At 35.0% G+C, this 26,653-nt stretch overlaps 1 protein-coding gene across 13 annotated transcripts in view; it reads right to left on the reverse strand.

Annotated features, from left to right (window-relative positions):
- SCN1A (sodium voltage-gated channel alpha subunit 1) overlaps positions 1-26,653 on the reverse strand; it is a 140,816-nt gene that overhangs the window by 58,598 nt on the left and 55,565 nt on the right. For 10 of the 13 annotated variants that reach the window (XM_041774191.1, XM_041774193.1, XM_041774189.1 and 7 more), the window contains exons 2-7: positions 19,055-19,367; positions 7,997-8,115; positions 5,979-6,068; positions 4,233-4,361; positions 1,955-2,046; positions 794-1,063 (exon numbers count right to left, since the gene is read on the reverse strand). In XM_041774191.1, the coding sequence (XP_041630125.1) occupies positions 794-1,063; positions 1,955-2,046; positions 4,233-4,361; positions 5,979-6,068; positions 7,997-8,115; positions 19,055-19,318 (964 nt within the window). In that variant the 5' untranslated portion in view covers positions 19,319-19,367. Of the gene's footprint in view, positions 1-793; positions 1,064-1,954; positions 2,047-4,232; positions 4,362-5,978; positions 6,069-7,996; positions 8,116-16,955; positions 16,958-19,054; positions 19,395-26,653 lie in introns of those variants that run through there. The other 3 variants (XM_041774194.1, XM_041774184.1, XM_041774195.1) reach the window with 3 other exon arrangements.

Consider the following 26,653-nt stretch of genomic DNA (forward strand, 5'->3'; position numbering starts at 1 on the left):
ATCCTCATAGACCCTTAATTTTAGATGAAGAGAAAAAATATAACAGATTTCAGGGAGTTGGTGACAGCAATAGCCTTAGTGGCATCATACAAAGTGAATAAAGGACATTTCATGTATTGCTTTAACACATAATTTTCTTAATCTAGAGATTTCCAACCATTTGCAAAATATTTGTTGGCATATCACTAATGTCATGAAAGAGTTAATCTGTGTCATCCAAGGCATTTTCTAAATCTCCAACTATAAAAAGAGACACTGATTAGGTTTTTATTATGCTTATCATGCCTTTAAGAATTATCCAACTACCAGTAATTTTTTATGACTAATCCTACTTGTTCAATACAACAGTCACTAAGATTTTTTCTTAGATTTTTTTTCCCTCAGTGTTACTCATCACCTTAAAATAATAATGATACATGCTCATCTAAAGACTAAGTTTTATATATTTAATATTTTTCTTTAAAAAAGACATTCCATTTCTCCATGAATTATGTTCTGTCTCTGCTTTTGAAACATTGCTACTGGCAAATACTAAAACTAAATAAAAGAGAAAATTTTACTTACTTTCTTTGCAGCCAAATTCTTCAGCCTCCCATATAATGATACAACAGAAAATGGCATTTAGGAGTCAAAATTAAAACAGTAATCAGAAAATAATTAAGTGTATATGCAAACCATTGATTAGATGATTAAAAGATCAGAACCTATTACACAATCATTTTAAGAGAATTTTTCATGTGTTGGTGGAAGACAGATCAATGAAAAAATAAATTTACGTAACAAAAATTCTTACTTGAATCTTGAATATATGATTTCCAGTCAAACTCAATGAGAGTTTCGTTGACAAGCGTGCCATTATAATTCACAGTTATATTCCTCTCTATACTATGTTCCTCTAGAGAAGCATTGGTGGGAGGCCATTGTACACATTTATTCCGCAGGTTGCCCATGAACAGCTGCAGCCCGATCAGTGCAAACACACTCAGACAGAACACAGTCAGAATCATGACATCAGAGAGCTTCTTCACTGACTGGATCAGGGCCCCCACAATGGTCTTCAGGCCTTAAAGAAAGAAGGTGATGTCTATGAAGACTAAGAAGGTCAAAAATAACAAAGTCTCCACAATTTTCTTGAAAACAAAGATTCCATGCATAAGTCTGAAAATAACTGTAATGCTAATGGATAAGCAACACTTTATGTAGGCTAAAGTGCTGAGGAGATAAGCTTTGGAAACATAATGATCCAAGCAATGAAATGAAGTTCATATCCCATTATATTGAGAGAAAATAATGGAAAGTTCATGGTCTTCATGAAATCTGTGTTAAGAAAAGGCTCTTGTATCTCTTTTAGCTAATGAAACTCATCCTATACTTTCACTGGGGTCAGTTGTCAGTTTTATAGCAAATTACCTGATACATATTTTTAAATGCCTATTTATAAGTAGGAAATGTTTTGCTATAACTCTGGAGGTGGTTTGGCATATAACTACACTTTAAGACAATAAATCCTCCATTCAGACTCATGCTATTCTCCATTATCTTATTTCCTTTTCTTTAAAGCAATATTAGAATTTACATTGTATATTCAGCATCATCAATACCTACAATGAGCAAGAAATTATAAATTGGTACATTCAGTAGGGACCAAATCCTTGGTACAACTGACATGGAGAAAAAGAAAACAAAATATGCCATCTCTAAGTACAAAACACACACGGCTGTACTTTTCAGTATCTCCTGCAAAACACTGTTAAACTCCTAGGCTGATGAAAAGTGGAAAAGCATAAAAGCTTATGTCCAAATAAGAATTATTGTCTGTAAAGCACTCAATTTTGACTATGATTTTGATTATTTTCTTATGATTCCTGATTTTCAGCAATGCTGAGTGTCAAGTAAAGAAGCTGTCACTGAAGAAACATGATGGGTCAGCCCTGGTTTTTAACCTAGCTCTCACCTGGGATGACCGAAATTGTTTTCAGTGCTCGGAGAACTCTGAATGTTCTTAGCGCTGAGACATTGCCCAGATCCACAAACTCTGTCACGTATCTGTAATAGGGAGTTCACACACAACACAATAACAGGATACAAAGAAAGAGCTGTAGGTATAAGGACCCTTATGCTTCACACCAATCACTCCTTACCTGGAATTACAGAAATAGTTTTCAAAGCTCTCAAGACTCTGAAAGTTCGAAGAGCTGAAAAATTGCCTAGGCTTACAAATTCTGTTACATACCTGTAGAATTAAATCAGAGTTATTCAAGATTTAAGCAGGATTTATATTATTTGCTTGGACCTTTTATAAAGACCTTCCTGGTGATTCTAAATGATAATATTCTAAGTAGCAATTTAGAAATTAGAGTTTATCACTATGGTTCACTTAGCCTACATAATTAAGGCTGTTCATAGATGTAAACTTCATAAAGTATATAATCCTGTTGCTATTTAGGCAAGAAATACAATCAACATCATGTGTAACTAAGGAGAATTAAATACATAGAAAATAAATCTTGGCTATAGTTTCAGGGTTTCAGTTAGAAAAAAAGGGGGGGGGGGTATGTAATCATCCAAGAGAAATTTAGGTAGGAAAGGGGAGATTGCCTTACTGACTATCTGTACATGAAAGTTTTTTTCTGGTGCAACTCCTAAGTAAAAGTTAGGCAATGTAAGAACAAGATTTTTTTGAGGGCTCAATGGTGCCCTTGGTATTACCGCTACTTTATTAGCAAAAAACAATTGTCCCAATATGCTTTCTTTTGAATTGTGCTGAGAAGGACTGGTGAAGAATTGGCTTATCTTGACTAGCTATGTAATTAAGACCAGACAGGCAGCATTTAGAGCCTTGAGTATATATGTCAGCCCTATTTCTCCTCCTATCTCCCCCATTATGCCTACAAGAGGCCAAGAAAATCAGCTCCTGAAGGAACAATGAGGGCAAGTGGACACAGGTCACCTTCCTCTATACTAATTTCACCTACTCCCCAATGACCTTTGGTTACTTTTCTGAGTCTTCTTCCTCGGGGAAGTTTACCACTAGAAAAAAGGGAGATGGTTGGAGAAACTGTCCGTATTACTACTGAGTGTACCTGGATGGGAGATGAAGATAAGAAGGTTTATGTTGAGGGTAAAGAACGATATGAAGAAAATCATGAAAGGAAAAAAAAAAAAAGAGGCAGAAATAAATAGGACCAGGTGAGGAATAGAAAAAGACAGGAGATTCCTGGGTGGCTCAGTGGTTCAGCGCGGCCTTCCGCCTGGGGTGTGATCCTGGAGACCCGGGATGGAGTCCCACGTCAGGCTTCCTGCATGGAGCCTGCTTCTCCCTCTGCCTGTGTCTCTGCCTCTCTCTTTCTCTCTCTATGTCTATCATAAATAAATAAATAAAAATCTTAAAAAAAAAAAAGAAAAATACAGAGAATGTGTCTGCTCATAAGTCTTAAAAATCAATTTGCTGATAAAATAATAATTTACTATATTAAATACATAATATGTTAAGTACCTTATTTTTTCCTATTAGTTTGATCTGTAAGAATGTTTTGATGCTCATAGATGCTCATATACTATTATTGTACCAACCAATAAAAGAAGACAGAGGGGTGCCTGGGTGGCTCAGTCAGTTAAGCATCTGAATCTCGATTTCAGTTCAGGTCATGATTCCAGAATTGTGAGATCAGCCCCTGCATTGGGCTCTGCACTGGGTGTAGAGTCTACTTGTCCCTCCCCCTCCCTCTGCTTGCTGTCTCTCACTCTCTCTCAAATGAATAAATGAATGAATAAATAAATAAAATCTTTTTTTAAAAGAAGACAGAGAATACACAATACAGGTAAGGTCAATGAAAATTTGTACAGTCAGCAGAGCTGTCTGTGGCTATAATTTTTTTGTGTGTGGCTATAATTTTTAAAAGTGATTTTCACAGATGTATTATGAATATACCTGTGCTTTCATATTGTGTGAGTGTGGGAGGAGGTTGTGTGTGTGTTGAACAAGTGGCATGTATGAAATTTGCTTTCATGTTTGTTACACGCGGAGGTTGTAACTTCACTCCCCCAGCAGAAACTGTATGCCAAAGTAAAGCACTTTGACTTCTGTTGTCTTAAATAAAATCAGGAGCTTAAATATATAAATCACATCAAAATATCTTTTCAGTTAAAGCAAGCTTAGTCTTTAAAAACATAGGCACTCATAGAAAGTCAAACCACATTCTATCTTGCAGTTTCAAGTATCTTGCACTTACGCGAATGTAATGACAGTGAAGTCGAGCCAGTTCCATGGGTCTCGAAGGAAAGTAAAGTCTTCTAAACAGAAGCCCCTTGCAATAATTTTTATAAGTGATTCAAAAGTATATATTCCTGTGAAGGTGTACCTGGAGTCAAGTATCCAAAAAGAATTAATAAAGACATAATTTTCTTTAATAGCATATCAATTTCTTATCATTCTGTCATTGCAGTAGATGAATATTAAAAAAGGAACCTAAGCAGGCTGATGTTATTTTCATGGAAATAAAACATACCCCTAAATTTAAATCCACTCCCTAACATATAAAGAGTTGTTTTTAAAGTGTCCTAAGGGCAGAGTGAGAAATACATGCTGTATAAAGTCTATGGAGCTACTGTCTGAAATGTCTTGGGATTGACATAAATGAATAGTACCTCCTGAAAATTACCCAGTTCATTCACATGATAGAGTGGCCAACTAATAATATTGCAGAAGCATAAAATGATTTTCCCTTAGAAACTGAAAAATTAATTTCAATCATGTTTTATGAATGAAAGAACATTGACAAGTTAGCAAGTCTCGTGTTTTTCCCTTTCTATAAGATAAGACAGTTAACTAACTTGGATAAAGGATTTTATTAACATCAAAACAGGATAACTCCAGGTTCATAAGAGTTAATTGAAAATTTAATTTGGAATAAAATGTTAGTCTAATTCAGAAATTTAGATGATTCCAAAGTTTTGACCTTCTACTCACAAGTTAGAGAATAAAATCACAGAAACCAGGGGAACTGAAGACGTCTGGGCCTCACAGGTTAACTTCAGTACTTTAGGAATTCTTTGTGTGCAAATTGTATTATTTCCTGTAGGATCTCTGTTTCTTTCTGATTGGCTCCAACTTGGAAGTGTCCAGTGAGGGATAGGGCTCTTGGGAATACTCTGTGGTGGTTGTTTTCAGGGTCAGCAGCCACAGAGCAAGAGTGGTTACAACCTGGGCAGGTGAGCAGCCTCAGCAGCACTTAACACAACTCCAGCCTCTCTGCCCTCTGAGGTAGCCCGGAGCAGAGACACCAGTGCTCTTAGTGATGCTTTCAGGTTTCCAAAAACACAAATGTAACTTTCACTCCAGTTAGTTTAGCCTGCAGTTTATTGAATTTTCAAGTTGTAAAATTCCGAATTTGGGGACTTTTTTTTTTCAGTGAAGTTTTTGATGACAATGCTTGAAACTAATATAAGCCTGACACAAAGTGGATGTGCCTGATGGAAATGAAAACTCTGAAGAGGATCAACATTGTCCTCTTATGGCATGTGTAACATTCCCTTGTAACTTCTTAATTCACTGAATTCATCTAGAATTTAATTGGAATCAAGGTCTATCATATTGGTTCTTTTCTGCAATTATTTTCATCACATTTGCTTTGGCCACTGTAGATCCTAAAGGAAAAATGGTGAATGTCCAAGGATGATGGGATTCTGATAACCATCAAATATAAGTGAGGGACCGATATTAAATCCAATACCAGCAGGCCTGAAGGCCAACGTCATTTGTCTCCCTGCTTGTACTTGTGCTCAGAAATGGCTTTACTAAAAATACTCTTCAGTGTTGTTTGGAAAGTACGTGGGGTATTGTTTCAAAATCCTAAATATATAGATATACATGTCTATATGTCTCTACATGTATATGCTTTCATCTACACACAAACATACACACACACACACAAACACACGCTCACATAGTAGGTGGTTTAAATATAAGTTGAACTTACTCTACATTCTTTGTCCAGTCAGGAGGGTTACTCATTGTCATAAACACACAGTTTGTCAAAATAGTGCACATAATTAGCATGCTGAATAATGTAGGTACTTGTTAAGGAACACACAAAAGAAAATCTAAATCCATGTATTATATTATATAAAACCAGCATTGAAAGCTCAAACTGTAGTTTATCCAGGACACCGTCTAATACATTGTGGGCAATTACGTTTTGTCATCTGTCAAATATGGGCAATAATATCGCCCTCACAGAGGAGTTGTGTAGATTAAGTGAGATAATGTATGAGGAAGCTTTATGTAAGTATAAAATGTTGCTTTGATACTATTATTGAATCGGTATACTTACTTCCCAGAGAACTTCAGTGAGAAAACTGTGCAATCAGGAGTAGTACAGCTTTTGAAGAGAGATAACCGATCTGAAACAATTTGAATTTGAACTAATTCAAGTGACTAAAAGAGCAAATCTTAAAGGAAGGCACATATATGCAATATTGTAATTTCTTAAATACATAGAAATTTGATGCATTAAATAATAATGTAAATATGATAAATTTTAAAAATTGGTAGAGTATAGCATGGTGCTAAGTGTCTGATTGCTTTACTTTGAGTTTGTACAAGTGCAGCAGTACTGAATATGGGTAAAAATGAAAATTCCAGAAGGCCAGGATTTAATGTGATATGAATTATAATTAAAATTCAACATAAAAGTGATCTTGGGCAAGTCACTCAGCCACTCTGACCACAGAATCTTAGGTCTCCACTGACTTTCTTATAATGTAGCTGATCAAGTCTAGACCTGGTCAGTTCTAGGTGCAGATGACATGAGTTAAAAACGTGGAAGGTACTTGGCAGAGGCCTAAATGTTAGTAGACAGGATCCAAGTGTTAGCTCAAACAAATGACGAAGACAGAACTATTAGGGAGCTGAAAGGGACCTTGAAAAACACCTAGCCTAATCACTATATTTCAGGAATTAGAGAAATAAGACCTAAGCTCTAGAGAAATTAGATAACTTGGCTGAGGAGTAGAACATAAGTTTCCTGCCCTCATAGCCAACATTCTTTCCACTACGGTTTACTGCCAAAACAAAAATTTTCCATAAGTGCAAAAGGAAGTTTTCATCAAATGACCACATGATGGCACTCGGAGTACAAACTAGGATAAGGTAACCTCTGTAAATGTAAAAACCTTGAACATATAATTCTTATGTTTCAAATCTTTTAATATTAATAGCATCATATTTAGACCACTAAGGATTCTCTTGCTAGCAGGTTAAAAATAGAATGGCCTTTTCAGTTTTAGAATCTTTTAAAAAAATCAGAGAGTATGTGTTTATCACCAAAGCTATCAAATGAGACATACCAGAAATAAAGTATTTCTGCCAATGAATATGAATAGACGAATTTAGAGTCCGTTTTTAACAGCAATGAAAATTGCAAAGTCAAATCCCTAAAGACTATTCAGAAATATAATCTCAGCTTCTTTCATTAATTTCCAGAGTCTTTACTAAGCAATCAGTTTTACATGACAGAGTCATAATTCAATGACTTAAATTTGAAGTTCAGCCAATATTCCAATATTTCCTCATGTATTTCATTAGAAAAGTTCAAGAATTCACTAAGTATTGGCTAATGCCCCTTGACATTCTCCCACAGAAAATATACTTAAAGGTTTATACTAAGGTCCATTAAAATGCTTCATATAATAAATAAGTCTATACTTGGCTCTGGAAATAGATTTCTCTGTTATTATATCATTATTCACTGCAAGTTCCAGATAATCACAAACTTTGTACAAAGATGGTAAGGATAAATATGGCCACCTTTCACTAGTCTTCTAAGACTCAATTCATACAAGTATTTTTAGGAAGAAAGAGTGACATATAATATATGTTTGAAAGATATATTGATAAAAGCCATAGAATATGGACATTTCCCAAGCAAACTTTATATTTAGCTACAAAACACTTCTAGATCACACACAAATAGTATCGATCACTTGAAAAGGATATGAATGTACCAAAATCTTAATAGCTATTTTCCTAAGAGGATTGAAGGGAGTTAAAATGTACAGGGCAGAGGTGGCACTGAACCGGAAGATGGCCTTCCCTTTATTCAATACTATAAAAGTCTGTAAGATAGGAACACAACATAGAAGTATAAAAGTATAAACCATTTAACTTTTTTTGCCTACTTCTGTTATGTGTCATAATGAATCATTCCAATGTTGCAATTCTTACTGTGCACCATGCAGCCAAACTGTCACTGGACATCCAATGGTGTCACTTACCTTTTACCTGGTACTTACCTGCAATTTTATCAGATATAAGGTATTTGGCCAAGAGAATGTATTTATTTTCTTAATATTTTAAGCATCTGAATTAAATGAAAGTCTTAAATTGGTGTGTATTTCATTTCATTTTAAAACTCTTAAGACATTACATTCCTTTGATAGTGATTCCAAGCTTTCCCAATTCAAACATCTTGAAAATTAGTCCCGTAGAATGCAAAATCATTCAATAGAACTAATTTTTTTAAATTATTTTTTAACCACTTATTCTTTAAAATAAATATCACTCTACGGGTAATAGGAAATAAAAACAGCCACCATCAAAACCACTCTTGAGTTAGATGGACATAATCCAATAATTGATTTTTGGAAGCCAAGCTCTCTGGAGAGTATCTGTTGACCAGGAGTGCTAAATTCTGTATTGGGATTTCTGAGTTAGCTGACACATTGAATTCTAATCCCAATTGACTGCTCATCTCATGTAGTGATTTTTTAGCACAGAGGAAAACCCCAAAGCCCCCCAGAAACCTAGTTTCCATGAATGTAAATGGAATCACATTCTAAAAATTAGATATATTTCAGAGCAATTAGCAGTGTGCAGCCAAAAAAATAAAGTAGCAACATACAATGACATAAATTTCATATAACAAAAGATTCTGATTCTGTGTTTCTTAAAGCATTTACTAATAATCACATAACAAAATTTACCATCTTAACCAATTCTAAATGTATACTTTAATATTGGCTTTTTAAAAGAATGTGTTGGATGGTTTATTATATAATGAAGTACCTTAGCGTCTTTTAAATCTAATTAGTTCAATAAAAATTTCATTACCACAACTCCTCAGGATAATGTTTACTGTACAAAGTTACTTCAATACCAATGAAGAAGTTCAAAATTGATGGTTGAGGAGAAAGGCTGATAAATAGCATTGAGCTTGAAATAGACTTCTCTTCACAGCCCAAGGGTGCAGAAAACTCATGGATTCATTTCAACATAATTAAATAATTATATGAATAATTATGTGCCTCAGAACAAATTTCAAAATAGCATTTTCACTGAATCAGAAATGAGATTCTATATATGAAATATCACTTTAAGGATACATTTGTATGAGTATAACTCTTCATACATTAGATGGTGGTCAGATTTGTCACCTCTTCATATGTAGTTATTAAACTCAAGTAACATTTATTGAGTCCCTAAATGATAAGCTGCTAATATGATCATGTCAAACACATGGAAAGTATCATGGAACTAGTTTAGGTTCAAATATTAATTGAATTAAATATCAATGTAAAAGATGTATATTAACTATGTAGCACAATATGTGCAAATCTCTGTGCTATGGTTTATTTGGGAAAACAAAGATAGACATGACCCCAAGAAGTCTGTATACTAGTAAATGTTCAAATATATCAGCTAATGGAAGAAAACTTAGAAGGATAAGGGAATGTTTACCTAGATCAGAGCTGTCCAATAGAAATATTATGAGAATTACAAACCTGAGCCCATATGTGATTTTAAATATTCTGAGTCATAGTTTTAAAAAGTAAAGAAGCAAATTAAATTAATTTTAATAGTTTCTTTAGCCTAATATATCCATTATATTATCATTTCATGAAATCAATATTAAAAATTCTTGAGAGATTTTACTTTTTTTTCATACCAATTTTAAGTCTTCAAAGTATGGACTCACCACATTTAAAGTACTGTAGCCACACTTGGCTAATGTCTATTGCATTTGGCAACACAGGTCAAGAGGTAAACCATGCAGTGTACTGCTAGTTCAGAGTCTCTTCAGCCAGGTAAAAATCAATTCTGATTTTAAAGGCAAATCAAGAAAAACAGGCAAACACCCCTGCTACTCAACAGTCTGACAATCTGGAGAGCAACATTAGGAAAATATAAGTAAGATTTGTTTTAACTAATGTAGTTATTAAGAGTGCAGACTCTGGAGTCAGATGTCTGGCTCAAATGTAGCCTTATAGTGGTGAGATCCTAGACAAGTTACTTCATTTTCATGTGACTCATTTGTCTCTTTTGAAAAATGGGAATACACATTCTTAGCTCATAATGTTGTTATGATTCCAATTCAGTAGAGATTCTGATGCCTCGTATTGTGTATTTTTCATAAAATACTCAGGTGATTCTTCAATAGCGGGGCTGTGAACCTGTGTTTCTTAATGAGCAATATTTAAAATTGCCCAAATTGTCAATGATTATGTTGTACACAAGCATTAAAATTCTTCCTCTTGACCTAGCTGCATGGTCAATAAAGAAACAATTATGTTATGAAAGTTTAGTAGAAACTGTTATTTATGAATCTGTGCTTGTTAGCATCAAGTGATTTTTGTCTCGGAGTTTTTAGAAAGCGTTTTTTAAATAATTTTCTTCCCAAGGTGGACATTAAATCTAACAAGCCATAGTTTTCCAGTCTCTTTTTCTAAAGGTGTCCACTTCTAAAGAAATCTTAACTTTTCCTTCGATCTAGGAGCCATATTCCTTACAATAGTTTCAATGCAAGCCCCAATTTTGTATTTATCTAAAAAAATTACCAAAATTAAATTTACTGCATTTGCCTGCTTTGAAGGTAAATGCAAAAGTAATAGAGGAAGGTTAGCAATGGTCATAAACAACAGAAACTATAGAATACGGGTTGATGAAATTTATGCTTCAGCCTCAAAATTTAAAATAAGCGATTTTCAACTTGTATGTACACTATGTTCCAAAGATATATTTGGAAATCAATTCTTTGAAACATTGAATATATTTTCCCATTGAAAATATTGAATATATATATATATATATATACATATATACATATACACATATACATATATATAGTTCCATGCCACTCAAAATTGAGCCTATGTAACGCTCAATGAAGAGGAATTCTATATTAATGGTACTATGAAACTTTATTACCATGTAAAAGAAAATGTGACTCTGCAAATGGCAAAAGAATTCCAAGCTGGGCTGTAAGGTAAACCTTTCCCCTGATGTTGCCCTAGCATGTGACCTAGGGAAATTCCCTGGCTCAGTCTTCCATCAGAAGAGGAGTCAACCTTTTCCCAGTTCTAAGCTGCTGGTTAGGGAAGAGATTCTAGAAGAGAGGGATAGAATGGGAGCCATGGGCAGGAGGAGAGATATTTCAGAAGTTTTGGGTGTAAAGAACTTCATAGAAAGTCAAGAGATTCCTGTTGGTGCTTATCCCTGGGAACATTCCTCATCCCTGCCAACTCCACAGTGTCTAATACTTTTTTCCCCCCTGGGCATTCTAAATGGTCTTACTCTGACTATTTTGTGATGACCTGTGGATTCAGGCCAAGATTTTCCTCTTTTTCTGGCTCACTGGGGGAATGGAAAGCATTCTCACATGTTTACCACCTAACTGAAGGGAACATGTATTATTTAAAAATTTTTTTCTCTCCTAGTCTTATTCTATTTTTTCCCTTTAGGCTTGGGATAAGCAGTCTAAAGAACAACCTGTAGCACTTGCCTACCTGTGGCCCACCCAAGCTTTAGTATCTGGCCTTTACCTAATTACACATGTAATCTTTAATCCAGGGATCACAAGCCAAAATGCCCACAGAGGCTAGATGGTAGGAGGTCCATATCAATTTTTGGTATGCAAACCAGTAATGCCAGATCTGATATTATAAGAGAAATCCGAAATATGCATGATTATATGTGTGTCTGTGTGTGTATAATCTCTCAATTTATAGATCTTGGAAACTAATTCAAAATAAACAATAGTGCATGATTCAAAGCAAATGTATGTGTGGGCTCAATACCTCACAGTCAATTAAAAAAAAAAAACTGTTTTAAGCTCATCCAAAAGAGAAGAATTTGTATCCAAGGAAGAGTCTGTAAAGTTGCTGGTCCCTAGGCTTTAGCTGGGTGTAATAGTGGGGGTGGGGCCAGTGCCCTCCACGGGAGGCCCAGCTGGGGTCTATCAGCCAGAGTTATAGCTGCCTCTGCCTCTGCCTCTGCCTCCACCTCAGAGAAGAGAAACTCTAACTGCAGGTGTGAGTAAAATCTGAGGGTCAAATATGTCCCAGCCTGTATCTTCAGCCTATATCGTGGGTGTGGTACATTATTATATGCTCAAGTTTTCATTGACTGGAGAGGACTAATTAGTGGCCCAGTTTTATTGCAGACTTGCTGTGTCAGAACTTTGAGCAAATTATCCCCTGTTGATTCTTACATCTGAATAGAGAAGATGTGAATGCCCTTAATGAATTCTAAAGTGGCCACAAAAATATAAGACTTAAAAGGTGAAAAGTGTGTGTTTGTCTGGTTCTCAAATACGTACACATACCAAAACTTGCATATTTGAAAGCAGGATCAATTTTCACATTGGAACTTTGCTGCTCAACGTTTCCTCCCAAATTTCATATTCAGAAAACAATGCCATAAGTCTGCTCTTGTCTGATTCTTGCACACCTCCAAAATATATTTAGATCCCATCTATCATTCTCTGTTTTCATTGACAAAAATCTAGACTAAGCTTCCATAAACACTCCCAACTTGATCTTTAAAAATATAAAGTGGACCATGTCACTCCTGTACTCAAATCCTACTGAGGTTTTGCCCACTTCGAATTCTTCAGTATACACTTCAAAGCACCTTTACCTAGCCCTGGCCCACCTCCCCAACCACATCTTCTTTTCTTCCTACTTATTATTGTCCAGCTCTATTGCATGTCCACTTATAGGCTGTTCCCTTTCTCTGGAAAACTTTTCTCTCCTCTCCTTTCTACCCTGCAGACCCAAATTAAATGCATTTCTTTGCAGAGGCACATAATTTAAGTTTCCTGAATTGGTCCTCTTTGAAGAAAAAATGTTTATCACCCTATAACAATCTGGTGGGAAATGTAATTATCTATTTTTTTAAAGATTTTATTTATTTATTCATGAGACACACAGAGAGAAAGAGAGGCAGAGACACAGGCAGAGGGAGAAGCAGGCTCCATGTAGGGAGCCCAACATGGGACTCCATCCTGGGTCTCCAGGATCACACCCTGGGCTGAAAGCAGCGCTAAACCGTTGAGCCACCTGGGTGCCCTTATCTAATTATTTTAGAAGTTGATCCAAGTCTACTGAGTCTTAAAGATTTTAGTTTTTACAAAGACAGGGCATGCTCCTGATTGAGCAGAAATAAGGAAGCAGTAAGGCAGGCTTGGGAAATATTGCCCATCTAGGAGGTGAAGGGTACAGCTTACAAGGTGGTGTGAGTAGAGGGGCAGGAAATAGGCTTATTTAAATTCTATTATTGGCTTTTCTTTTCCACTGGCATTATCAGTGCAAAGACTACAAACCCAAAGTAGCATGGCAATGGGCCATAGAAACTGACAGATCTGTTTTAATCTAGTATCCATTACTTAATAGCTTTGTGATCTTAGGCAAATTACTTCACCTCAGTTTCCTTATTTTAGAATAAAGACAAGAGTTATCTTGGAAGGACATGAGGATTAAATAAAAACTGTAAATATTCTGACATGTAGCATATTGAGTATAGTTATAATTTTTCCCTACCTGGCATACTTTCTTCAGCTGACTCCATGTCTTCATTTTAGAGAACACCTCTGCTCCATTGTCTGTCCATGTGGCTTGGGTGGAGCAGACCCATCCCTTGGCAACATAGGTCAATGTGTGGCACTAATCTGGGCAAGGAGACCATCACATACCCAAGGCTACAGAAATTAATTCAGAGGAAGTCAAGGGAACTGATTAGAACAAATTCTAGGACTTCTGCTAGAGCTTTTGGAGAAAACATGAGCTTTTTCTTGGGGTTACTGGGCTGTAGGATGTTAGCGTGATGCTGCCAGTAGCCATTTCTGCCATCTTGTGGGAGGAGCCAATCTGTGAATATAGCCAGCACAGGAGAAAGAAGAGCTCAAATGGAAAATGACTGTGTCCTGTTGTTGTTCTTTTAGAAGCTAGATCCTTTGATAGTAAAATAAGATTCTCCTCACACATACATTTATTTATTAATTAGTTAGCTTGTTTGTTTTCAAGAACTTGTTTCTGTTGGATTTTTGTCTCAATCAAAGGGTTTCTTCCTAACATAGCAGGTGCTTAATAAATGCTAACCATGATTTTACTACCATCACCTTCATTTGGGACTGTTTCTGAGTCAGAGATGGGAAAGTGATAAAGATAGGGGCATAAGGAAGAAATAATGGATGAGGTGGAGAAAGATTTGGAAGTCAACTATAGTGCTTTAGGTATAAGGGAGAGCCTGGGGGACTGCTAGCTCTAGAGGAGCTAATGATATGCCAAAAAAAAGTTATAAATTGGCGACTGTTCATAATATAATTTATGGGATCATAAGCTTTTGTTTACCATCTACTTTTCTTATTTTCTGTTAAATTCTTTTTGCAAGAAAAACCCCTTAATCCCAATTAAAAACAAAGCAAACAGCTCTCTCTACTCAATATAGCCATTTTAAATTCCTGCAGCAGTAACAGACCAGGCATGAATTTGAATCACAAATTCATATATGACTCTTCAAGCAGCTCCAATAACGAGGCAGTATGCATCTTTTTTTAGAAGAGTTGATAAAAAGGGAGAATAAGTTGTTCAAAAATGGCCCATGAGACAATCAAAGAAAGAATACATTTTTAAATGGATACATTTCTATATTCCATAATTAACAAACATCCATTTTCACTACAGATCTAAAATACTTTCATTCTATTTCTAGGACACTGTCACAAAGGATATTTTCTTCCATGGTACTAATGAGTCATCTGTAATTTTAAGAAGAACATGAGAAGAAAGAAGTTTTCTGTAATAAAGAGTAGGTGAAGAATTTGAATGTATAGCCAAATGGTACAAAATTAAGCCAAACTATGAAAAAAAATGTGGAAAAAAATAAGGGAAAAAAAGCTTAAAAAGTGTTCACAAGCTAATGTGCCTTGCCACATAGCTAATACAAATAAACAAACAAAAGGAACCCAACCTGGAATTGTGTTTTGAAGACCACTGGACCAGAGCTAACATGATAGGGAAAATTCTGTGACTATATTCTGATAGCACTGTTATTTTATTTTTTAGTTCTTATCGTGGACTGCTGAAGGCTTAAAACTTCTGAGGGTCTAGAAATGCTTCCATGCATCAGGAATGTTCATGAGATGGTTGCTACGATCTCTTCAGTTGTTACTACCATATTACTGACCACCATGGATTAAACTACTTTAACAATTTTAGTAGAACTCTTGAACATTATATAACTTGCACATTTTAAACTAGGGCAAAGAAGATAAAAATATGTGGGCATATGCCATCTGAAAATATACCATCAGCAATGACATTTCCAAAAGCTCACTGACATTGTCTTTTTAGAAGATCACAGAGGGCTTTAGTGTGGTTTGTGTGTTTCTATTCCTTACATATAAATTTCCTATATGGATACCACTGTACTTTATAACATAAAGAACAGATTCTGCAACCATTTTTATAGTGGCTTGCTTTGTTTATTCTATACATTAATAAGAAAGAAACTAGAGACTTTGTGTATAGCTATAAATGGCACATGAATTATCGTACTTGAGTTAAACCTTTGGGAAGTAAGTCACTGGCCTCCTGATATTTGCATATTCCAGCTCACTCAGGCAATAAAATCTACAACCCCAATATCAGGGATAGTGGGAAATTTCATCCTAAGAAGCATTTTCTCCAGGGACATTTGCACCATTAGATGCTTTGTCTATGCTAGGATTCCCATGTGTGTGTAATCCACCATTTTAATGAAGATTGCCTTGATGATCTCAGATATCCAAGTCAGAAAATAAAACTTGTTATCAAATATCAAAAGAAATAGTCATTATTTTAAAAAGGCTGTTACTTTTCTAAGCATTCCAACTTTAATCAGAGCAAACTAACTTAGAATTTAAGGCTATTCCTCAATATTGAGATAATCCAATTATGGAAAGAAAATATAAGACTAGAAAGCAGTGTAATGGCAACCATAGAACGTCTTCCCATGAAAATGCAAAAGAAGGAAATTTTAAACACATAGCTTAGTCATGTGCCCTAAGCATGCAGGGTTAGTTTCTAAGGATTACAGTGCTGCAGAGCTTCATTTGCATTGTTGTTGGATGGCTTACATTCAAAGACTTGCATGATGTCAGCTCAGTGGTGAGCCAGTGCATGTGCCTTACCTTGGGGAAAACTTCCTGATAACAATATTTCTTTTATCAGGTCGTCCTGCTTGGACAATGTGATTTGTTCCAAAATGCCAAAATGTTTTTCCTGCCTCACACAATGTGCATTTGAAGATAAAGATAGAGGAGGGTTAGAGGCAAGTCTGAATGTGAGTCTAACAAAGTTTTAAGGGTTACTTCAGCACAAGAATCTGGCTGGCTAGTCATTCCTTCAGAGTTGGTCTTTTATCCTCAGCTTTAACACCTTTCCTTTTAACTATTTGAAAAGATTTGCATAATTTTCTTTTCTATCTGCCTTTGTATCCTTTGTTACATATCATATGTTATAAGCCAACCAAGGGGTGTTCTTTTGGGGGGATACTCCCTCAACACAAGTTGTATCAGTTTGAAAACTCTCAAATTGGGGCACCTGGGTGGCTCAGTGGTTGAGCATCTGCCTTCCGCTCCAGTTGTGATCCTGGGGTCCTGGGATCAAGTCCTACATCAGGCTCCCCACAGGGAGCCTACTTCTCCCTCTGACTATGTCTCTATCTCTTTCTGTGTGTCTCTCATGAATAAATAACTAAAATATTTTTTAAAAAGGAAAGAAAACTCTTTAATTAAAAGCAAAGATTGATTGGATAATCCGGTTTTCACATAAAGAATTGCCCTTGTCAACATGTATTAGTTTGGTCTTTCTCAAAATAGTCACTTACTGTTTTATAAATAAGGACATGGAGTATGAGCTGTGAGGCTAGATTTCAGCCCTGTTGATAAAGGGGTAGTCTCTGGGTAGCTTTAATTATTTTTAGATTATGATTCCTACCAGAAAGGTGGGGCATGGATATTGGGGGGCAGCAAAAGTCCTGCTGAGGATGGAGCTCACTAATCCATGATAATAGCACTTTTAAACAGGCTGTCCAATGGCTGAAAAAATAAAGAAACAAATTCTATGGTGTGAATGAATTTCTGCCTAGAAATACATCAGAGTCCTTTAATAATGAAGCAATTTTAAATAAGTTAAAATGTTGTATAATTGAATTCTCTGCATTGTTACTTCCCTTATGCAAATAAGCCCTTCATCATTGGCTTAATTTGGGTTTTAGCTTTCCGGATGTTATATTAAATTAATTTTCAAAGGATTAACTTAACCATAATGTGCAATTTATAATTTAAATGGTAGTTATAAAGTGGATAAACTCTTACCTGCTAAGATTTAACAATACTATGTTAAAAAGGAAAGTTAAATAAAAGATAATAAAATCTATAGAAAGTGACTTTAAAAACTCTTTCTATACTGTATAACAGGCAAACCAGTTTTTAAAAAGGGAAAGTAAGTACTGAAATTGGTTATATCCCTAAAAATTAAAAAAAAAAAATCTGAGCATATTGAGATTTTTACCTCTGAAACTACAGTAGTCAATAAGAAGTAATTTGTGAAACTGTCTCAAATCCACATATTAAAATCACCAAACTTATACATCTAATAAGGACTAACTTGATACAGAACTGTGCCAGCAACCAAGAGGGTCCCTAAAAGTTTTGGGGGTATTTTAAGGCTCATGTCCAACTAAATAAATTTATTTGCTTAGTTACAATCTTTTTGCCCCACCCTTCTACCAAGAGTTCAAAGGTGAAAAAGATAATAAAATGTTGGAAGTTAACTAGTCATAAATTTAATGTAATATCAATATGATACTTTTTTGCTTTTCCTTCTTGGTTTGGTGAAATCATGGTTATTATGAAAGACTGGGTGCTTAATATAAGGTATTCATTTCAAGCATGGATACAGAAAATGCAGGCATTTAAATATTATTTTATAAGTTCTTCAGAATACTATGTTTTTGTTAATTCTTACCAATATCAATATACTTCCATCAAGAAATTGAATAATTTTTTGAAATAAAAATATTTTAAGCAAAATTTTATGTATTAATAGTATTGAGAAAATGGCTGAATAGCTTTCACTATTTAAATTTTGATTTAACATTTGTCATACAGCATTTCAGTTATTTGTTTCATAATTCAGTTGATTGATATACTGAGTTTTAATGAATGTTACTGTTAAACATGATACTTCCCAAAGATACATGGATCCAAATGGAAAGAAAAAGTACATTATAATTTGCTCTGAATAACTTTTAAAACTATAGTTTGTATAGGAATGTTCTTTTCCAAGTAGAAAAAAAATTTCTGCAGAAAATTGATCTATTATATATAACATAATACAGAAATTGAAACCCTTTGTGGCATCAAATTTTGTTCCTTGAGAAATTAATATTGACATTTTCGAAGTCTTTATCATTGTGATACTTTCAGGATTTTCAAGTGTAGAAGCCACATCAAATTGTATAGTTAATACAATCTCTGGGGAGAATTTGTTAAATTAGCTGTCTGCCTACAACATATATTTATTTTTAGGTATCCATTATGGTGCATTTGGGACAGCTCCATCTGTTAGGATATCAATTTATTTCTCATGCATGCATATACATAAAACACATACAAATGTGTTTTATTTTTTAAACAGAAGGACTTTCTGCTAATTTGGCATGTGTTGGTACTATAATAGTCCAAGGTATGCAGTAGGCAATTAGCAGTAAAATATGCCTGATAAAAACACTCACTTTTTTATTGATATAGTACGGGTCCAGGTCCTCCAGCGGCTCTGACACCATCTCTGGAGGGATGTCTCCATAAATAAAAGGAAGGTTCTTTCCAGCTTCCAAGTCACTATTTGGCTTTGGGCCATTTTCGTCATCATCTTTCTTGTCTGGTTTGGGATTCTTAGCCTTTTCTTCTGCAATGCGTCTTTCAATAGCCGCAAGAGATTCTCTGGTGAAGAAGTTGAAGCTGTCAGGTCCTGGTGGTACAAGCACTGTTTGCTCCATCTTGTCATCCTGCACATTTTAATTACCATTTACTCTGCATATGAAAGTCCTAAAAAAAAAGAAGGATGCAGATATTCTAAGGAGAGTAAGAGAAGATTTTAATACCTATAAACTCTGGTCATGAAATATAAACTAGAGGATTGGATTTTTGTTTCCAATTAAATGAAATGTAATTGTTAATTTTTTGGTAGTAAGACCATTTAACACCATGTCTACCCTTTTAATAAATGTTTGCATTTAATAAGTGTGCATGACAGCATCATCAGCTACCAGCACAAAGATGTACAGCAGATGTCTAGTACTTATTCATCTTGCATAACTAAAGCTTTATACCCTTTGAATGTCAACTCTCTATCCCCCCTCCCCTGGCAACCACCATTCTACTTTCTGCTTCACTGGCTTGGGCTTAACAGTTATGTTTTCTATCTCAGGTTTTGTTAAGTGTCCCATGTTTATTCTTTCTTTTGCTTTGCCAATACAGGAACTGTGCCATGACTTAAGAAAGCGATTCAACTATAGCCTTAATTAAAGCACATTTGGCTAAATACCATCATGTCTCTAATGGGCTGTTCACTCTGTAAGCCACCCAGATGAGGATGGATCCCCATAGAGGCAATGGATAGCTTATCAACAGGATCAAGTGGAAAGGGAGTTGACTCTGAGAGGATATAAAAATCTAACCCTTAGGTCCTGACAAGTGGCTCTTGGCCAAGCGGATCAAAACAGTTTGCTGCAGCCAGCCTTAATAACGAATCAAATAATCAGTACTGATGGAGTACTGAGTCTTGAGCTAATCTGAGATTGAGACAACTGGATCTGTGACCTGCTCACATCATTAGCCATGGCAGGGTTGGCTTACTTGAACACACACAGAGATGGTTCAGTGTTGGACAAATGCCATTAATTTGACTAGGAATGAGAAAAAGAGTAGGCTGGAAAGAAATTCCTAGATTGGGCTTCAGATGGGAAAAGACAGCAGAATTCTTCTATTTTGGGAAAAAATAATCGGAAAGAAGCCAGGGTGCCATAAGCTCAACAAGAACGGAAGTGTTTTTCTTCACCCAAGCAATAATGCTATTCTTGCTGAGTCTATAGTCCTATAGTGCTAAACATATTACAAGGACCTGAGGCAAAACTCTCAACTCCATACAGCAGAGTCAGATCTGACCTGATGCCAGGAGCCAAATCCCAGATGCATAGTTTTAAGGTATATTTAATACGAGCTCAAATTTCACAGATACTATGGAGCCAAGACTTCCCAGAGCCGAGTCTCCTGCTCAGCCATGAGTTTTATTTGGAAACTGTGTTAACTCATTAAGGTCAACAAGCTATGATGCAGTTAATTGCAGCTTTGGTGTATGTAAACTGCAATAATAAAACTGCAGCCATAACTGTTTTGTGAAGAGTCCTAGAGGGACCTCAAATTTCACTGAAGGACGTTCCCACCGCTGTCAGGTTTATGACCGTATTTTTCAGTGGATGGCCAGAAACAAGTGGGATGTTCAAGTCTAAATCTGTACCCTCTGTCTAGTAAGTGAACTAAATTTCATACAATCTACTTTCCATCAGCCTGGAAGAATAGAAAAATTAAATCAGTAAATTTAAATGAATGGAAAATGAATATTTTACCCCAAAACTCTGTCCCATAAGGCATCAGGAAAATACTGGCAGTTATTTATTTGGAAATAAAAGTTTAGGGATAACAACTGTGGTGCGTTTCTCATAAAGGAAGTATTATGACACGGATGTTTTTACTTTACGTGTAAACCCTCCCTGCCACCTGTTCTTCAGCACTCAGTTTTGTTCCCAGAGGTAACCAATGTTACGGGTTTCCATATATTTTTCCAGGTATGTAACAGGTAAACACTAAGCACGAGCGTGTGCATACTCACACATTTTCTATTTAAAAACACATACACACAGTATCTTAGTATACAAACTCTTCATTTTTCACTTAAAAATATATTAGAGTTCATTCCTTATCAATTTTTATAGATTCAACTTTTTCATCGGCTACATGGTTTTCCATTGTTTGTATGTACTATAATTTATTGAACCAATTGTCCAGCTATGAGTATTCAGGTTGTTTCCAAACTTTTGCTTTTATAAATAAAGATGCAACAAATATATTTCATCCACATACTTTCACATATATGTGGACATATTTATGGTATCAGTTTCTAAAAATGGACTTGGCTGTGTAAAAGGTGAATCGTTAATTTTAATATTATTGCAAAATTACTTGCTATGAAGCATTGGTTTTCCTGACAGCAATATAATGCTGTGCCTGTTCATCTATAACTTCACCACATAATATGTTATTATATATTCAATATTTCTAATCTGATTGGGACAAAAATGGGATCATATTATAGTTTTAATTTGCATAGTGCAGAAAAGCTGAACTTTTTTCTATATGGGTTAAGAGTTTTAAAATTTTCTTTTCTATGGCTTTTTATTTATTTATTTATTTATTTATTTATTTATTTATTGTGGCTTCCTATTTAAATAACAGTCCATGTTTCCATTTTTTCCTTGCTAATCTATATCAATTTTTTTAGATATGGCATCAACAATTTAATTTGGGGCCTTTTAAAAGGGTATATTTTTTCTGAGTTTCTGGTGTTTTTGTGCTATAGGTTAAGACACTTTTAAAAATATTTTTGAATGTTAACATGATGATTTAACTGTAGCTCTTCTTTGACTCCCAGATTTTGTGTCATGCTGAGGAAAGCAACCATGTCCCTGGGGGAGAGGAGGGATATATGATAGATCATGTTTTCTTCTTGCATTTCTAGCATTTTTATGCTTTAATTTTATATATTTAACTCTTTTATCTATTTGGAATTTGTTGTCTATATGGAATAAGGTAGATTCTTTTTTTCTTAGTTATTCCAATGAACATTGACTACTACATAAACTAACTATAAATATATCTATTCATTTGTATGAACCCCAAAGTCAGTAGCAAATCTTATGAAGTAATTCTAGAGGTATTTTCATTAAAGTCAAGAAAAAAAAATCAACACTATTATTTAATAATTTTCTGAAAGTACAAGCCAATCGAATTAGAAGTGAGAAATAATTGTACTTATAATAATAAGGACAAGGAAGTAGAATTGTACTTATTTGCATATTCTGTAATTGTATACCTAGAAAACTTAACAGAAACATCTGGAAAACTCCTAGAAGTAGTGAGAGAATTAAGTATCCGGGTTTAAAAGAGAAAAAACTCAAAGGATTTTCTTTATAGGAACGTTATGCACTTAAAAATACAATAGAGGAAACTAAAAGCTTTCTCACTATGATTAGAAACAAAACAAGGATAGCCCTTCTCACCACTGCTTTTCACACTGTGCTGGAAGTCTTAACTACTGCAATAAGACAAAAATAGGAAATAAAAGATATACGGATTAAGAAGGAAGAAATAAAAGTGTCTTTCTTTGCACATAACAAATTTTCCATGTAGAAAACCCAAAAGAATTAATTAAAAACCGACCAACCTACCTACCAACCTCCTGGAACTAATAAGCAGGTACAGCAAGGTTGCAGGATATAAGATCAATGTACAAAAGTAAATTGCTTTCCTATACATGATCAATGAACAAGTGGGGAATTTGAAATTAAAAACACAAACCATTTACATTAGCATACCCTGAAAATGCAATTTTTAGGCATGAACCTGACAGGTTATGTGTACAAGGTGTATATGAGGAAAACTACAAAACTAATAAGAGAAATAAAAATGAGCTAAATAATGGAGATATTCCCTGCTCATGGATAAGAAAACTCAATAATTTCAAGATGTCAGTTTTTCTCAACTTGATCTCCGGTGGCCAACTGATCTATTGATCAATGCAATCTCAATCAAAATTCCAGCAAATTATTTTGTGGATACTGGCAACTTGATTCTCAAGTTTATATAAAGAAGCAAAAGACCCAGAATAGCCAACACAATACTGAAGAAGAAAAACTTGGATGACTGACTTGACTTCAAGGCTTACTATAAAGCCACAGAGACCAAGTAGTGTGGTATTGGTGACAGTATTGACAAACAGGTCAACAGAACAGAATAGAGATTCCGAAATAAGCCCATATAAATTAAGTCAAGGGATCTTTGACAAAGGAGCAAAGGCAACGTTATGTAGCAAAGATAGTCTTTTCCAATGGATGGTGCTGGCTGGAATTGGACATCAACATGCAAAAATATGAATCCAGACACAGACCTTACACTCCCCACAGAAAGTAACTCTAAATGGATCACAGAGCTAAACATAAAATGCGAAACTATGACTCCTAGAAGAGAACATAGAAGGAAATTTAGATGACCTTTGGTTTGGGAATGCCTTTTTAGATAAAAACACAACAAGCATGATCCATGAGAAAAAATAATTGATAAGCTGGATTTCATTAAAATAAAAACTGTTCTGTTGACTACAATTTCAAGAGAATGACAGGACAAGCCACAGGCTGGCGGAAAATAGTTGCAGAAGATAAAGCTGATAAAGGACTGCTATCCAAAATATTCAAAGACATTCCCATATAATGGCAGAGATGATTTTAAATTTTTTAGGGCAAGGGCAATCATTTCTGAAGCACCAGAAGATTTAGCAACATTTCAAAACTGAAGGGTTACATTGTGTTCCCGTGTTTGATGTTCTTCCTGTTGCTACAATCAGGCTGCAACTAAGGAGTAACAGATTTCATAGATTCTCCAGCTTCGACACCTTCCCAGGTGTATTTAGAACCTCTTTTTAATTGAACTTCCCCAGAAAAAATGTAAACACATTTTATTTTAGTTCAAAAGAAAAAAATACACACAAAGAACTCTTAAAAGTCTAAATAAGAAAACAATCAACTTAATTGAAAAAAATTATCAAAGACTTTAATGGATACCTCGCCAAAGAAGATACACAGATGGAACATAAGCATATGAAAAGATGTTCCATATCATATGTCATCAGAAAAATGCATATTAAAACAAAGAGAAATCACTACCCACATATCAGAATGGCCAAATACTGATACTAAAACACTGATAACACAAAATGCTGACAGGACTGTGGAGTAACAGGAACTCTCATCCCCTGCCATCCAGACAGCTAAAAGGTACAGCCACTTTGGAAGATAGTTTGGCAACTTTTTAAAATGAAACATACTCTTAGCATACAATCCAGCAATTGCTCTCCTTGGTATTTACCCAAATGGGCTGAAATCCTATGTCTACACAAAACCCTGCACACAAATGTTTATAGCAGCTTTATTAAGAAAAATTGCCAAAATGTAGAAGCAATCAAGATGTCCTGAAAATGTAAATGGATCAATAAATGGTGGTATATCCTGACAATGGACTACTATTTAGCACTAAAAAGAAATGAGCTATCCAGCCACAAAATGACATGGAGGAAACTTAAATGCATAATAGTAAGTGGAAGAGACATCAGAAAAAGCTATATACTGTATGATTCCAATTATATGACATTCTGGGAAAGGAAAATTATGGAGACAGTAAAAAGATCAGTGGTTGCGGGGGTTCGTGGGGAAAAAACAATGAATATGCGAAGCACAGAGAATTTTTACGGCAGTGAAACTTTTCTGGATGGTACCATAATGGTAGATAGAAGTAACCACATATTTGTCCAAACCCATAGGATGTTCAACATCAAGTGAACAATAATCTAAACTTTGTACTTGGGGTGATAATAATGTGTTGATGTAGATTCACCAGTTATAACAAAATGATACTGTGGTATTGAACTGTACTTAAATGGGGGCTGGGCATATAGGGGAACCTTGAACTTCTTGCTCAGTTTTATGTGAACCTAAAAAATAGTCTACTTAAAAGGGGAAGTTACAATTAGTGAATAGTTCATAAATACAATGTAAGAAAGTTTTTCAATCTTTGAATAAATCTAAAACATTATAAATGGAAAGACGATATCCTTTTCTTGGATGGAAATACAATATAATAAAGATATGAAGTTTTCTAAGTTAATAAATTAAGTATAGCCTTCACAAAATAATAATATAACTCCTACTTTCTTCTTGTTTGCTATCTGGTATGTCTTTGCCCATCCCATTTGGTCTTATCCTTTTAATTTCACTGCTTTCTTTTGGAAATTCCTTATTATGTATATGTTTAGATCTTGTATGTAGGTATATTATAAATATATATAATCATTGTGGCCAATTGCTGCCCTATGTTGGAGATCATTGCCCATGAAGTTGTGTAAATGAACAGAAAGTTACTAAAAGTCTTCCTATTTTTCAGAAATAGTCCATTTGAGAAAAGTCCTCCAGGCAAGTCTTCCTGATTATTGGCTGTGAGTTTCAACTGGAGAAGTAAACAACCAGGAAGACAGAAGAAAAGCATTTTACATTGACAAATATGATCACTTTAACTGTATTACAAATAACTATAAATTAGTTCAGATGCTAGAATTACATTTATATATGAGCAATTTCATGGATATTATAGTGACATCACACTGAAATTAATGTAAGGGTTTTTGCAACTCTAGTAGACCTTATATTCAAATATCTACTTAAAAATAAGCCTTATATTAATTATAGAATAAAAAATTTTTAATTGGGATGCCTGGGTGGCTCAGTGGTTGAGTATCTGCCTTTGGCTCAGGGTGTGATCCCAGAGTCCTGGGATCGAGTCCCGTATCGGGCTCCCCACAGAGAACCTGCTTCTCTCTCTGCCTGTGTCTCTGCCTCTCTCTCTTTGTGTCTCTCATGAATAAATAAATAAAATCTTTAAAAAAATTTTAGATTATAACCTATCCCATAAGTTTATTTATGGAATATTTAGAAACTATCAGATACAATTCAATATAAATATTTTGTCAGTAACACTATAGAAAAAAGTTCTAAATTATATTTGGAATTTGTACATACTTTGCTAGAAAATATAAAAGTGAATCATGAGATTTTCATTTATACTTGAAAGGAAACTTCACTCTTCAGTGCAAAAATGTATAATTGAGGGATCCCTGGGTGGCGCAGTGGTTTGGTGCCTGCCTTTGGCCCAGGGCGCGATCCTGGAGACCCGGGATCCAATCCCACATCGGGCTCCCCGCGCATGGAGCCTGCTTCTCCCTCTGCCTGTGTCTCTGCCTCTCTCTCTCTCTCTCTCTCTGTGACTATCATAAATAAATTTTAAAAAATTTAAAAAAATGTATAATTGAATAAATGGTCCTAAGTTTATGAGACTATAGCTCATTTGATAATGGAAGAGGGAACCTCACAGAATCGATGGTTTTGGCTTACACCTTTTTCTTTACAAGAAAAACAGCATTTATATGTCTTTGGGTTGACAGAGGAGCCCTT

The sequence above is a fragment of the Vulpes lagopus genome, chromosome 11, assembly GCF_018345385.1.
Source record: "Vulpes lagopus strain Blue_001 chromosome 11, ASM1834538v1, whole genome shotgun sequence".
NCBI lineage: Eukaryota > Metazoa > Chordata > Mammalia > Carnivora > Canidae > Vulpes > Vulpes lagopus.